The sequence below is a fragment of the Alexandromys fortis genome, unplaced genomic scaffold, assembly GCF_014885135.2.
Source record: "Alexandromys fortis isolate MF-2015 unplaced genomic scaffold, M_Fortis_MF-2015_v1.1 scaffold_149, whole genome shotgun sequence".
Lineage (NCBI taxonomy): Eukaryota > Metazoa > Chordata > Mammalia > Rodentia > Cricetidae > Alexandromys > Alexandromys fortis.
Genome location: NW_026068025.1, coordinates 861,886 through 877,850, shown reverse-complemented (window position 1 = coordinate 877,850; position 15,965 = coordinate 861,886). Strand labels below are relative to the sequence as shown.

At 46.7% G+C, this 15,965-nt stretch overlaps 1 protein-coding gene and 1 long non-coding RNA gene across 9 annotated transcripts in view; one reads left to right on the top strand and one right to left on the bottom strand.

Annotated features, from left to right (window-relative positions):
- Mprip (myosin phosphatase Rho interacting protein) overlaps nucleotides 1-7,558 on the bottom strand; it is a 133,223-nt gene extending 125,665 nt beyond the window's left edge. For 4 of the 7 annotated variants that reach the window (XM_050163567.1, XM_050163569.1, XM_050163568.1 and 1 more), the window contains exon 1: nucleotides 7,151-7,558. In XM_050163567.1, the coding sequence (XP_050019524.1) occupies nucleotides 7,151-7,273 (123 nt within the window). In that variant the 5' untranslated portion in view covers nucleotides 7,274-7,558. The remainder of the gene's footprint in view (nucleotides 1-7,150) is intronic. The other 3 variants (XM_050163573.1, XM_050163572.1, XM_050163571.1) reach the window with 2 other exon arrangements.
- Nucleotides 7,559-7,768: 210 nt separating this feature from the next.
- Nucleotides 7,769-15,275, top strand: LOC126514609 (uncharacterized). 2 transcript variants are annotated; one of them, XR_007595628.1, is made up of 4 exons: nucleotides 7,769-8,203; nucleotides 8,744-10,323; nucleotides 12,096-12,254; nucleotides 14,551-15,275. It is a non-coding gene; the product is annotated as an uncharacterized lncRNA (long non-coding RNA). The 2 variants fall into 2 exon arrangements; XR_007595627.1 differs by having other exon boundaries at nucleotides 8,744-12,254.
- The last annotated feature ends 690 nt before the right edge of the window (nucleotides 15,276-15,965 follow it).

Sequence of the window (15,965 nt, the reverse complement as noted above, 5' to 3'; positions counted from 1 at the left end):
CTTGGTGGTGCATGCCTTTTATCCTAGCACTTGGGAGCCAGAGGCAGGCAAATCATTGTGAGTTCGAGGCCAGCCTGGTCTACAAAGTGAGTTCCATGACAGCCAAAGACACACAGAGAAACCCTGTCTCGAAAAACAAAACAAAACCAAAAAAAAAAAAAAAAAAAAAAAAAAAAATACAGTTAAAAGTGGAAGGAGAGAAGCAACTCTATAAAGTTGTCATGTGGCCTGCATGTGTGCGCATGCACACACACACACACAAACACTTTCACTCTCTCATAATAAAATTTAAAATATTTTTATGGCTTTTACATTTAATTTATTTAATTGTTTTTAGTCACTCTGACTCTGCCTCTCAAGTGCTTGTATTATAGGTATTTATTATAGGTATGCCTAACTCCTTTTTACATTACTTAAATGGTTATATAAGGAATTATAAAAATGCCTTGACTTTGCCAGGTGGCCTATACAACCTAAAATACTTGCTATCTGGCCCTATAAGAAAAAAAATTCCAATCCCTAATCTAGATTCCAGAAACCACCAGATAGTGCAAATGGCATAAAGAGCAGAGGGCAGGTATGGATACGATCCTTGTATATTTTTTTTCCTTTTTTATTGAGGTAAAATCCACATAATATAGAATTAGCCACATTAAGTGAACATTTCAATACCATTTAGCATATTACACAATATTGTGCAACAAGTTCTTCCATCCAGTTCCAAAACATTTCATCACCCCCCAAATAGAATCTCAATCCCATTAGCTGTCGCTCCTTCCCCCAGTCTCTGGCAGCCACCAATCTGCCTTCTGTTTCTAGAGACACGGTTGGTTCCTTCGTATACTCATGCAAACACACTATGTGATCTCTTTTGTGAGTCTTTCACTTGGCATCATGCTCTCTTGGTACACCTATGTCACCGCATGTCTTAATACTTTGCTCCTTGTTAAGGACAATTCAGTGTATGGATTCACAAGCTGTCACTGTTGTCATCTTCGGGCCACTGTGAGTAGTGCGGTCATGTATTTACACCCAGGTATTAGAGGACACCTACTTTCTGGAACTGCTGGTTCACAGTAATTCTACACCTAACTTTTTAAGAAACCGTCCAACTGTGTTTCCACAGCAGTGATACCATGTTGTCCCCACCAGCAATGCCCAAGGACTGCAATTTCTTCAGGTCTTCACTTACTTTATTAAATTGGTTTTTTTTTAAAAGAATTATAATCATCTCCATGAATATAAAGTGGAACCTCACTGTAATTTTGATTTGCATTTCCCTGATGACTAATGACACTGAATCTTAAGAGGATGTTATGTCTCTGGGACTTCAGACACATCCTCTGCCAAACATTCAACAGCTGACACAGTTACCAACAGTAAAGGTGAGCAAGACATTTCTCCATTGTTTCTGAGATAAACACTGTAGGACAAATTCTGTATCCTGGAACTTCTAAGACAATATGAACAATAATAGAGCCCTGATGGAATGTTCTATAGAAACCCAGTCCTAGCTTGACACTATGTACCAAAGCTTCCCACCCTACAGCCCTTGAAGTCATGGCAGTAGACAGTAAGGGTACAATGAAGACATAATCAGACCAAGAGGACTAGAAGCCCTAGGAGAGATTTACTTCCCCCACGGAATAGCCCCTCTCTGAGACCTCCTCTTCTACTTACCAGTGGGGATGGAGGTTGTCTCTCTGTGCTCACACTATCCTCAATAAACCACTCACATCTCTAACTTCAGCAAACACCCAGATGAACACTCAGAGCCTTCTTCACTGAGCTCTAATGTCCACTTCTGGTTCTGGGTGAATGGTTCCACCTAAGGAGCCACACTGGATATTCACCTTATAAGGTGAGATTTACCTCAGAATTTCCACCCATAAACCTAATCCAAATTTGCTTTCTCTGTCTATGTTAAAGATAGCTGGGGCTGGAGAGATGCTTGGTGGTTAAGAAATCTTGTACCTGCAGAGGACCCAAGTTTGGTTTCAGCACCCACGTGATGGCCCACAACCACCTGTAACTCTAGCTCCGTGAGATCTGCTATCTTCCTCTTCTGGCCTCCCCAGGTAGGCACGCAAAAGTGGCATATATACACACACAGGCAAAACTCTCACACACATCAAATCGATACATCGGTGGGGTTTTTGGGGGGTGAGACAGATACTTCAATACACGCTGGCTTTCTCCACTAGGAAATCTACTCAGCCTCCTTCCCTCTAGTCTCTTAATATTGCTGTGGAGAGAAGACCTTCCTAGCCATCTACCTGGACTACCCCAGGCCTCTTCTAGATCATCTTCATTTAGTTAGTGATTTTCAGAAAAAGAAGTCTGATAAATTTAAAAAGCTAAGCATAAAAATAACTGTAAACCAATTAATAGTATTAGAGACTTGGAGGTCCTAGAAATCCAGTTTAGATATCAAACTCATTGGCAAACACCTTTACTCACTGGGCCATCTCTTCAGCCCTTGTCTCTCCAAGTCTCATGTATTATCTATAGCTCATATGTACCATGGTAACAGTTACATAATTTTCAGAGTTTATATGGCCCACAAAGGCTAAAATATTTACTACTAGGCCCTCTATACAAGGTTTGTAGATCCTGACCAAAAGTATATACAAAAAACTACAATCACCAGGGGATGGGAATCTAGTGGGAAAATGAGCAAACAATGCAATGCAAACAATACACAGAAAAAACAAAAATAACTCAGTAAATATTATAAAAAAGAGCCATCATGGTATTATAGACCTGTATTTAATCCCAAAATTTCGAGGTGGAGATAGGAAAATCAGCAAAAGGTATGCCACAGCTCCAAGGCAAGTTCAAGGACAGCTTGGGCCGCGTAAGATTCCATCAAACCTGTACTCACTCATGTGCACATATCCACGTACAGACACACATACAAACATGCGATTAAAAATAATAAAAATAGCCGGGCGGTGGTAGCGCACGCCTTTAATCCCAGCACTCAGGAGGCAGAGGCAGGCGGATCTCTGTGAGTTCGAGACCAGCCTGGTCTACAAGAGCTAAATTCCAGGACAGGATCCAAAACCACAGAGAAACCCTGTCTCGAAAAACAAAAAAAAAAAAAAAAAAAAAATAATAATAATAAAAATAAATCTTTAAAAGGGAGTTTAACTTAAACAACATTAGGAAACTCATCAAAAATTAAATCATTTGGTAATATCCATTTCTGAAAATGTTATGACATTGTTTTGGAAATTTAGTGAACTTGATGTTAACCCAACCGTTCTATTTTTAAGTATCTGCCCCAGAGAAATATTTGCATTCCTGCACACACACACCCAACCAAAAGTTAGACAGGCACACTGGGCTGGAGAGGTGGCTCAGTGGTTATGAGCACTTGTTGCTCTCCCAGAGGACCAGGGTTCAGTTCCTAGCACCCACAATAGGTAGCTAACAATTGTCGGTTAAATCAGCTCCAAGGGATTCAACACCTTTGGTTTCCATATCCATATCTACATATTGAGGCATGTATACGTGTGTATGCCTACACACACAAACACACACACACACATACACGCATGCACAGGTTCCTACACATAATTAAATTTAATAAAAATAAGTCTTTTAAAATGACATTTAAGCCAGGTGGTGGTGGTGCACGCCTTTAATCCCAGCACTTGGGAGGTAGAGGCGGATCTCTGTGAGTTCTAGGCCAGCCTGGTCTACAAGAGCTAGTTCCAGGACAGGCTCCAAAACTACAGCAAAACCCTGTCTCGAAAAACCAAATAAATAAATAAATAAATAGGCATTTAATGGTCAAAAATTAGTGAGTTGTATACATATATAAATGTGTGGGGACATATACATTCCACAGCACACATATCAAAGTTACAGAACAATTCTATGGACTTGATTTCTCCTTCTACCTTTATGTGGGTTCAGGAGAAAGAACTCAGGTTACCAGGCTTGGGCTTGCACAACAAGCACTTTTACCTACAGAGCCATCTTGCTAGCCCTACATTCACTATTGACCGCAGCAAAACTCAGCAGCAGTTTGAGTGTTCATCACTGAGGGAATGGGTTAAATTACAGTCCGTCCCTAGGCCCATATGGAAAACAATTTTATATTTCAGTTATAACAACATGAAAAGGAGCACTAAGTATTGTCAAGCAGAAAGAAGTGCACTGCAGAACAAATACAAACACAGAGCTCAGGCTTACCAAGGCTGAATGAGGGCAGATAAGATGGCTCAGCAGGAAGACACTTGTTGCCAAGTCTAATGACCTGAGTCTGATCCCTAGAGCCATGATAAAAGGAGAGAACTGACCCACATTGTGGCAAATAGATGCCCGTACCACACCATAAATGTTAATTTTTTAAAGGTTTAAATAATATTTCAGTCCACAAATATGCAGAAAAATGCACAAGAGGCTTGAAGAAAAATGTCACCCGGGGAATAGAGGCTGAGCAAGAGCAGCATCTTCTGGGTTAACCTATCACAGGTCAGTCTGAATTCCAAGGCAGGGAAAGCAGGACTCCTTGGCCCCAAACAACACTGTTGAGCACTTTCTGAAATTCAACTGCCCTGATGTGCTCGCTCATGATGTGGCTGCTGTAGACCCTTAAGAGAAGGGGACAAAGAAGGCACTTAAGAATCCATGCTATGCTCCTGCAGCTCTTCCCCTTCAGAGGGGCAGGCTTTTCTGCAATGAAAGGAAGTGGCTAGTTTTAACTGACCTCCAAGTGCTTCCCAGGTCTGATGCCACAACATAGGCAGGCCTGGAATAAGTTCCCTACCTCTCCAGGGGAAAACAAATAAACAAAACCAACAGCTGAGGAAATAAAGCTTAAATCAGAAGACTCAGAGGAATGTGTGCTCCTGGGAAGATGACATCCTTGAGAGCAGAAGCTGTCCCGCCGCCCTAGACTCACATCCTCAACTATTACAGAGGGGGTGGCTTTGATGATGGCTGATGTATCTTCCAGCTTGGACAGTCTAAAATAAGCTCTGGGTGGGAGGGGCAGCAGGAAGCAGGGGACTGGGGGGAAGCTGACAGGAACCAATTGGCTGAGGTTTTCCAATGGAGCCATAAGGAGAGCAAAAGGCTCTGGGAGAACCGGATACCGAGCAGCAACAAATGCTGCTGGCAGGAGCCTGTAGTCTCCCTGCTCTCCTTTCAAGAGCAGTTTCTTCCTGAAAGATCCTAGGAGGTAGAAAGCTGGGCTAATTAATCTTTCCCCACACAAATAGCCCTACTCATTATTTTAGGAACTACTACTCCAATTGTGCCCTGGAGGTCTCAGGCCTGTTTCAAAACCTAGAATTCTACTTTGAAAATAACATAAGAGTCCAATACATTCGATTTGTCTCATCCCTTAAGTTTAATTAATAACAGATTTTTTTATTTTAATATTTTAGACTCAAACAGTTAAATTCCACCCATTCATCTAAATTTAAGAATCAGAAGAAGGCCCTGTGTAGCATAAATATCTAATTACCAGTTTGTGTGGTTGCTTCAAATAACCTGGAAACTTACAAACCTCCCTCAAAACAGCCTTTGCCAAGTCCTGAAACTTCTTAAATCAGAGTTGACTGTTCAATGGTGGTTTTTCGGTTTGTTAAATTATAAAAGGGAAAGCTTAATGAAATCTATTTCTTGCTTTTCATAATAGTTCTGTGGGAGAAGTAAGTCAGTAATCACTATTACCAGTTTACTGATAAGGAAATTAAAACACACAGTTGTAGGAGATTTCTTCAAGGTCAGACTTCAGAAAGTCACACCAAGACCAGAAGCAGTCACCTCATAAATCCCATAAACTGCTTCCCAGAACAGAGTTCAGATGAAAAGGGGGATCGCAGTTTCTCTCCTCAGTTCTGCCCTTCCCAATCACACAGGTCTCTAAGGCCTTGGGTGTCCTCCCAGACAAATGACTGAGACCTGGAGAATCTGGTTAAGCTTCCTCATTACTTCCTGGCTATTGGAAATCTGACCTCAGAGAAAGATGCCATAACCCTTGCCCTACCACCAGACTCTGGTTTGCCCCATAAAACAAGTCAAACCTTGCTTGCCCGTAAAGGCATTAAAAACAGTCAAACCAGGCACTTCAAAGCCATGTTTTCCGTCTAAACAGCTCTTCCCAAAAAGGAGGGGCTACGAATAGGCGGCAATGGGCTGGAATGCATGGGGAACTCCGCTGGCATTCGGCAAGCAGAGGGCAAGCAGGTGCCGAGAGGCAACTAAAGAGTAGGGGAACGGTAAACAGGATGCACAGAACCTTCCCAAAGTGATGCAAATAAGGCCAGGAATCTTCAACACCAGAAGTCGGAGAGCTACCAGTTCCCAAGGGCCAACAGGGCCTGTCGCCCAAATTGAAGACCTTGTACCAACACAAATAGCCCAACTCCTACACGACTCGGGGATGGAGCCCTAGAACTGTGTTTTTCATGTCTGTGACTTTGACGCGGGCAAGACAGAGCTACTACTAACCTGATCCAAAATCCCGACCAACTGATAAGGACAGAAGGAGGAGGGAGTCAACTTTCCCCAGAATGCACAAATCTTCTCGGACTTCTGAGCCAGAGAGCAGAAACAGGAAGGGAAGCCCCAACCCCTCACCAAAAGCTACCCCTACCTTCAGTTCAAGAGCAAGAGCCACCCATCCCCATTTGGAGACACCCCACCTCTCTCCAAGCGCTGATGGTGACAGTGACTTAGGAGGGCAGGCTCTGTTCCACAAGATGGAAGCTGGTGGCCCACGCAGACAAGCCAATTCCTGGGACAGTCTGGTGGCCAAGTCTGAGTCCAGCCTCACGGACAAGAGTCTGGGGGTGGGTAGGAGAATCCTGACAAGCATCAAGCAAGCCCCACTTTGTTCCTAACCAGGGAAACCAAACATTTTTTGAGTCACCAAAAAAGCATGAATCACACGGCAGAGCTATGGGAACGGGAAAGGATGTTATTTTTCGGCATACTTGAGGATTTTCCCTTTGTCCCGGCTCTATCGATACTCTTCCCGCCCCCATTCCAACCCCATCCCCCAACTCTCAAGCATTTTTTGCCTGCTCCATTTTTATTTTTTCTTGGCCTTCGCAGGCTCCGCGCTCCTCGCCCGACTCGTACGCAGGACTACGCAGGACTCCCAGCTCCGCACCCCGCGGCAGCTCACCTGCGTCAGGTCCTCGTCGTTGAGCAGATGCGACTCGCGGGGCTTGAAGCAGTTCTGACACTTGCTCTTGTTGAAGATGTTGGCCTGAAATTTCCTGCACGGGTTTTCCTTGACCGCCGACATGTCGCCAAGCGGCCAAGGCGCGAGCCACTTCGGCCCAGCGCGCTCCCGGAGGTCGGGACTCAGCGCGGCCGCCGCCGCATTTTGCGCTGGCCGCCGCAGGCCCGGAAAGGCCTCCCCGCTCACGCCGCGCCCCGCTTGCTCGCCGCGGCCTCAGAGCGCGCGCGCCGCCTCGCGCCCCGCCCCGCCGCCCGGCCGCTGCGGGCCCATGGACGGACGCGGCCTCGGGCCGCTGCCTCCACCGCGGCCGCCCCCAAGGCGCCGGCCGGCAAGTCCAGCCGTCGCGCTCACCGGGCGCCCGCCGCCACCGCGAACTAACCGAGCGCGGCGCCGCGCGCACTCGGGGCGGGGCGGGGCGGGGCGGGGCGCCGCAACAGGCAGCTCCGTAGGCCAATGGCGCCCGCACGCTCCTGCTAACAAAGGAACCCGTCGGCCAATGGGAGGCGGGGGCGGGACCGGGAGCCGCGGGCGCAAGGTAACTTGTCCAGGCTGGGAAGGTGGAGGCGCTGGGATGGAACTTTCAGGTTTGGTGGACTGGCGCCGACGCCCGCGGCCTGACAGCTGCGGCGCTGGGCTGGGCTGCTCCCGGAAGGGCGCCGCGGATCTCCGCGGTCTCCCCGAGGGCCGCTGCCTCCCTCATAGCCTCTTTGCTGCGGCCTTCTGCCGCGCCCAGCCTGCACCCCTACTTTGTGCCAGGTCTACGGTCGACCCAGATGGCACTATTAGGGCTAGGAACTGTTCCAAGTGTTCCCCGTGGTTTAGCTCATTAAAGTTCCTCAATCTTTCCATAATCATTCCTGTTTTACGTGAGGAAACTGAGGTGCGCGGAACAGTTAAGTAATGATACAAAGTGTTTCCGAGATGATTACGTGACAGCAGCCTCAAGGAGCTATCAATTTTATTATGGGAGATGAGCGAACCCAATTTTGCTAGGTACGTAGTTAGCCACCTTCATTAAGTGCTTGCGGGAACAAAAGGCTCAGACACCGGGAATAGCTTGTGCAAGGTCACTTTGCCAGGAAAGGGACCCAAACTGTTACTCCAGGCCACAGCTGTCCAGACTTCCAGGCAAAAGGCCACTTGGAAAGGAAAGAACAGCGGAGTGCAGAATGGGGCAGGGTGAAGGGGGACAATCCCTGCTCCTTAGGAGAGTGCTTCCAGCCGCCCTGAGCTGGATCTAAGCAGAGAGCGTGCAGAAATGTTCCCAAGGTGTGCAGGTAGAGGTGGGGGAGGAGGAACAAGAAAGGAGAATGTGGTCCCAGGAGTCTGGAGGCATATCTAGAAGGATGGAGAGTTTGAGGTCAGCCTGGACCATAGTGAGACATTTCTAAGGAGTAGTGGGGAGGGAGGGAAGAGAGAAGGGTGGGAGGGATCCTTTAGGCCTGAGATTCCAAACTCAGCCAACTGGCAGTTAGGAGTCACCCTGAGTTTTTACCAGAGGCTGAGCTAACTCATTTTTTTCCCCCGGTGAAGGTGATATTGGAGCAGGTGGTAGCAGTGTGGAGAGCAGCTGAGCTCCGGCGGTGAGGAGCCTTTAGAGGAGATGGATGCCTTCAGAGCTGTGTACTTTTCCACTGATCAGCTGGTGACTACCCAGGGGAGGTGTATTTCCATTTTGAGGAAGAAATGCTTTCCTGCACAAAGAACCAGGAATGAAGGAACCCAGGTCAAAGTCTTCCTACAGCCTGAGGGGAAAGCCCAGCTCTGATCCAGCTGTGGGCAAGCCCTTCCCCTTGGCTGGTACCTCAGTGCCCACACATACAAAAGTGACATGAACATATGGTGTGGCAAGCATTAAGTGATCATAATGCTTGCAAAAATATTTCACATAGTATGGCCAGTCATGTTAATTGGTGAGTTTTGTCAAAGGGGTATTTACTGCACTATTCTTGCAACCTTCTTGTTGGCTTGAATTTTTCCAAAAGTGAAGGGGAATGAGGAAAGGGAGACCGGCAGCTCTTGTCTGCACAGAATACTCAGAAAGCGATGCCAATGGCGGCCTCTGGGGAGAAGAACTGGGTTATTGGGAAGTGACCTACTTTTCATTTTCATTATAAAACCTTTTTTCCTCCTTTTGGGTTTTTGTTTCATGTGCATGTACAACTTGTTTAAAAAGAAAGACTTAGACCAGCAAGATGGCACCGTGTGTAAAGGCTTTTGGTGCCAAGCCTGATGAATTGAGATCGATCCCCTGAAGCCGCACAGGGGAAGTGGAGAACAAACTCCTGCAAGCTGTTCTCCGACCTCCATACAGGTGCCGCAGTGTGCCCCACTCGCGTGTACACACACACGCACAAAGTAAACTTAAAATGTAGTTACAATTTTTCGAAATATCTTGGGGCCAGTCAAGGCTACCCTATTAAGAAAATGCTGAGCCAGGCGGTGGTCGTGCATGCCTTTATTCTCAGCACTCGGGAGGCAGAGGTGGGTGGATCTTTGTGAGTTTGGGGCCAGCTTGGTCTACAGAGTGAGTTCTAAGACAGCCAGGACTATACGGAGAAACCCTCTGTCTTGAAAAACAAAACCAACACAACGAGAGAGAGAGAGAGAGAGAGAGAGAGAGAGAGAGAGAGAGAGAGAGAGAGAGAGAGAGAAGCAAAATAGCCTATCTTCTGAGTCTCTTCTGCCAGGCCTGCCGGGCACTACTGAAGTCACAGCTGTGGGTGTGAAGAAGAGTGATTCGGGGATCCTGAGGCTAGTAGCCTGACAAGAGCTGTACTTCAAGCAAATGGAGACTCATGGAAACAAGAGGCAAACAGACACTTCCACTGGGAAGTTGTGGGGCCCTGCCTGGGAAACAACTCCTGACTCCATCGTAGCCACAGGGTTTAGGCTCCCGGAAAAGGCAGTGTCTTGGACAGTAAGACTCGATCTGGAGGAGGAGGAAAGACATTGCAGACCACTGCAGCAGGGTGACGGGCTCAGGACCCCCAGACCAGCCTGCGGAAACAAACAGAAGCCTGGCTGTCACTAGGGTGTTACAGATTCAAACTGTCCACGTGGAGGAGACATTGGGAGGATGAGTGAGTGGCACAAACTCCCTGAGAAGGCAGGTATGCTGCTGCTGGTGGGTAGGTACTATTACTTCATGACTATCTGAAAGAAGAGGCCCACTGGGTTCAGGGCACACTAGGTCCTTGCCTGTGGTGCCAATTAAGTCAGTACTTTGCAAGTGAGAGTTCAAGTCTTCAGGCTGACACCACCGTCACCTGGACAGTGAAGAGTGCCAAACTGGGTGGTACCCAGGGCCTTAAACATGCTGAGTAAGTGCCCTGCCATGAACCATGTCCCAGTGCAATTGTGGATCTTTGGGCTAGGCACTTATGTAGGGGCCCTTGGTCTGGGATATGAGTGGCAAGCAGAAATTTAGAAATGGAATCCATCAGGAAATGATTATGAAAGACCAGACAGGACAGAAAACGAGGCCAGAACTAGAACAGTTATCAGTCGGAGATGCAAGGAATGAAATTGGACAACACTGAAGTGGATTAAAATTCCAGTAGCCTCAGCATCCCTAGGGCAGAGCGGGGGCAGGCTTTACTACTGAATTTCCCCACCTAATTCAGTGCCTAGTACCCAGCCAACTCCTAGCCACAACTGAATAGGTGAGAACATATTATTTCATCATACCAAACTATTTCCCTTATCCGATTATAAAATCCACCCAGCCAGATTTGAGTCTCATAGCTTTGGGTTCCCTTTTTGGAGGCCTAGAATACAAACATTCATTAGGCTATAGACTTAGAATTGATTCATTGAGGGTTTAGCTCAGTGGCTGAGCACTTACATAGCACGCATAGTATTGTAGATAAGTAATGTGGTACACTTGGGAGACGGAAACAGGATTGATGTGAGTTCGAGGTCAACCTGGGGCTTCTTAGAGAGTGCCAGACTATTCAGGGCTATAAAACAAAACCCTCTCTCAAAACAAGGTGATTCAGGCCAGGTGTAGTAGTGCACACCTTTAATCCCAGTGCTGGAGAGACAGAGGCAGGCTGATCTCTGTGAGCTCAAGGCCAGCCTGGTCTACAGGGCGAGTACCAGGACAGCCAGGGCTACTTAGTGAAATCCCGTCTCAAGAACCAAACCAAACAAAAAAGACAACTCACTACATTGCTTTCAGTGTGATGTATACTATATACCCCTAACAAGCGAGCAGGCAGACAAGCAAGAAAAGGCCTCTCAGGTGGGACCCAAGGCAGTTGAGTCTTGCGTGTGGTTCTGACTATCACCCTTGAAAGCCTCCAGGGAAGTAGCAGAATTTACACAAATTTACACATGCTCACATGAAGGTAACCACTATTTTGTTCTCCACCATCTTGCCTGATCTTGAACTTGGTATGAGTGAGGGTCTGCTCAGTGCACCTGGCTTTTCTCTCTTAACATTATATCTGTGACATTCATATGTCCACATGGAGACTGAGTATCTTATGATCAAATGCCTAACAAGAGGCAACTTAAGAGAGGAACGGGATTTTTTTTTTTCCGAGACAGGGTTTCTCTGTGGCTTTGGAGCCTGTCCTGGAACTAGCTCTGTAGACCAGGCTGGTCTCGAACTCACAGAGATCCACCTGCCTCTGCCTCCCGAGTGCTGGGATTAAAGGCGTGCGCCACCATCACCCGGCAGGAACGGGATTTTTGTTGTTGTTGTTTGGTTTGGTTTTTAATTCACAGTATGTGGCTACAATCTCTCATGGCAGGTATGACATGGCCAAAGTCACTGCTGATGACCTTAGAAGCAGGTGTGTGAGGCTGCCATGTTCACTTCTCCATAGAAAGGAAGATTAGGGAATGCCAGACCTCTTCTTTTCCCCGTTTTATTCAGTTCAGGATCCAGCACATAGGTTGATGGTGCCTACCCTCGGGTGACCAATCCTGTGTAACCTGCATGGCTTTGGAGTGCCCAGACTACGGCGATGGATGATGACCAGGAGACTGAATAAAGGACAGAGTCAAAGACACATGTACAGAACTCTAGGCTCAGGTGGGTTGCTCTGATGGAACACACTAGCAGCAGCCTGGAAACTAAGTTTGTTGTATACATCTGGATCGTGGCTTTATTACATACAAGGAGGCGAGCTTATTGTATACAGCTAAAGGAGGACTCAGGTTTAGTTCATCTCAGAAAGAGGTTTCAACCTGTAACACCCGGGAGAAGGAAAGCTGTGGCCATACTTTCTGCATACATTGGTTTCAGCCAAAGGTCAATTCTTCAGCATTTGTACTTGGACCAAAGGAAGGCTTTGTCATTCCTCTGAGTCTTGCTCAGGGAAGGGTTTGATATTTCCATGGGTCGCTGACATGGCCATTTTTGAGTTAACACTTGGCCACTTCATCCACTCCCCACACTTAGGGACCAGTTCTCACACCTAGTCCTCTCTGGAAACACCCTCGTAGACACACCCAAAGTGTTGCTAACTGATGCCCTACACATTTATTAATCCAACCAAATGACAGTGGAGGTTAGCCATCATATTGTATGTCAGTCATTTTTTTTTACATTGCTTCCTTGTTGCCCGTTGTGCAATTTACCCAAGCTCTGGTGGATGGCTGGCCACTGGGGATGTTCCCACATGGTTATGCACGTATGAGGGATGGGCTCTGTTCTCCGCTAATAACTGATCATAGGATTCTGGCATTTATTTATGTGTATGTATATGTGCCATATACATATATGCACAGGCCCTTATATGTGAAGATCAAAGGACAACCTTGGGTGTTGGTTCTTACGTTTCAAGTTATTTGAGGTGTTTGTTGTTTACAAATGTGTACACACTTTGGTCATCCTGGGGTTCTTCTTGCTCCATCTCCCAACTCATTTCCGGCTAATTGAGATCTTCTTTTTGCTTTTGTTTTGTTTTGTTGTTGTTGTTGTTGTTTTTGTTTTTCAAGACAGGGTTTTTCTACCTAGAACTTGCTCTGTAGACCAGGCTGGCCTTGAACTCACAGAGATTCCCCTGCCTCTGCTTCCCGAGTGCTGTCATTAGAGGTGTGCACCACATCGCCTTTACTATATGGCAGTCCACCAAGTTTTGTGTGAGTTCTGGGATAGAACTCAGTTCTTCACATTTTTGGAGTGAAGACTTCTCAGATTCTGACTTTTTAAATGAAAGTACCCAATATTCCTTATCTTCTAGTGTCTCTGGAAACAGTGGACAGAGCTTTGGTTTTTGAAGGCCAGGGCATTTTTAATAGTCCCCATTCAGAGCCCCATTCCCAGATGTATTTATTCAGTTAGTGTGAGCAAAAGTTCCTCTGGGGATTGAGTTGTCTCAGAGGATTCCGATCACTGCATGAAAGAGGTAAAAAGGGATGAGGCGTTGAGGTCAAGGAGAGCAGGATGCCTCCGTTGGCTTTGGACTCTCGAAGCCGTATTCCCCACTAGTGAGCACAGTGTCTGTCTCACTCTTCGCCGTGGCTTCACTGTCACTCCTTTGAGAGTTGCCAGATTCTGCCAACAGGTTCTTGGGTCTTGGAACTGAGAGTGTTGGGAGACAACCTTTTCTTGGGGAAATGTGTACAGCCCTCTACTCACCCCAGATAGGGAGCCCACGATAGATAAAATATGGATATACTTAAGTCCAGCTTGGTGAACCCATAAATTTTATTGAAGTTACTTACAAGAATATGAGTGGAGGGTCATTTGCAGGAACAGAAATAACTCAGTGGAATTGCGCCACCAAAGCCAGCTTAAGTGACAGCTCAAGGAAGCTGGAAACCTGGAGCACCGTGCACAGTCAGCTCGGCAGCTGTCCTTCCCAGGCAGCTCAGCTGGCCTGAACCTCTTCCAGGCAGCTCAGCGGTTCTTTGTTTCTTCTAGGCAGTCTGGCTGGTCCCTGCGGCCTCTAGGTTTCTCAGCTTGTCTCAGAGTTTTCTCTGCTTGTCTGAGAGTGATTGGCTTATATACTCTTGGGGTAGGAGTGGCCTAGTGAATCTGGTCAGTTTCAGGAACTTCCAGAAGCTGTTTTAAATGGGTTGTGTTCTGTGCAGGATGGAGTGTTTCACTCTCTTTCAAATGGAATATCTTGTCGTTTCACCTCCTTGTAAATACCCTGTCCTAAAATAGCTTATTTCGCTTTCCCCTTACATCGAATGTCTTGAGAAGCTTTCCTCCATTACAGAAGGTTGTGGTCTGGGAGGTAACTGTTACGTAACAAATAGACTCTTTTGGACAAGATGGGGCCGGGTCATGTGGAGGTTGAACCTGGAGCCTCAGAAAAGGCACAGCCCCTCCTCACAGTCCAGAGCACTTTCTTTTTCCTTTCCCTCCTGTGCTACAGATCTCAGAAACCCCCAAAGTGGCCTTGGAAGGAAGAAGACAAAGTTCTCTGGAGATGAGCCAGCCTGTGGCACTCTGAAGTCCAAAGTCAGTCGACTATGGCCCAGGCCTACCTAGTCTTCAGGTGGGAGGGCTGGCCTGGTGTGAATCCCCAGGGGAGGCTCTATAAATAGTGGCTACTTCTTTGGATCGTGAGGACTAGTCATGCATGAAGGCATGTGCCTGTAATCCCAGCATGAAGGAAGTAGAAGCAGAAGGGTCAGAAGTTGAAGGTTATCCTCTCAGGTATATGTCTGTGAAGAACAATCTTTTCTCTGAGAAGGCTAGCTCAGCAAGGGCCAGGATCCTACAAACCTCCCCATCCTGTGAGCCTCTGTGTACACGCCTGTTTGCCCAAGCCCTGGATGCCAGACATTCCTGAGATTTGACTCCATCACACCCTCCCCTTCACGCCAATTATGAATCATATCGAATCTTGAAGTCAAGCTCCTACCAGTGGAATTAGACACAGTCACCACCTGCTGTAGGATAAAAAAAAAAAAAAAAAAAAAAACGGGGTGAACTTCCTGCCCCAGTGTGGCTGTTCACCTGGTTTGGGTCATTGTACACCAGCGTGCAAAAAGTAAATTGCCTCAGTGAGTTCCTCTGCCTATGTTTGTGTGTCTCTTCTTGACACTGGGAATATTCTGTTCTAACACAGAATTCAAAGCCTGCGTGGGCTACCTGAGACGCTGTCAACAAAACAAATAAAGCAAAACATGTGACCAAAAAGATTGTGAGAACCAAACAATTTAATGGGCGCGTAGGAGGTTAGCATCAGCCCCGAAGCACATGAACACATTAACATTTATTATTATGCCTCTGACTTGACCTTGGCTACACTGGCACCTTTCTTAGGTGTTACTTGTTTTTCAAGAGCCAGTTGTCAAATATCTTTTGAGCTTTTTTAGGCAAAATAGTTTCTTGCAGCCGCTCAGCTCCTCCAATAAATCCACATTCATTGATGAGACAGCTCCATAAGTGTCACTGTGATCCAATCAACGTTTAGATATGGTGACCATAGTGAGCTAAGTTAGGTCCTCTTTCTCCGGTGCTCTCCTCTTTTCCTCCCAGTGCACAGATGAGGAAACCAAGGCACAGAAAGGACAAGCGTCATATTCAAGTGACCTTCAGGTGCGGGAGCTACTGCACACTCTCATGGGTGGGGACAGGCTGCTGAAACTGAAAGATCTCAAAAGTCCTTTCAACTGGAGTGGGGAATAGCAGGGAAGGGAGCTTCTCTAGAGCAGAAAACAAATAACAACGCTTTCCAGATAGGCACCAGGAGAGAGCATCACATGTCAGATACAGAAAGTCTATCCGGAAGAGAAGTTATCTGTTCCGTTGAACTCTTATATATGGACCCCTGGATTTAGC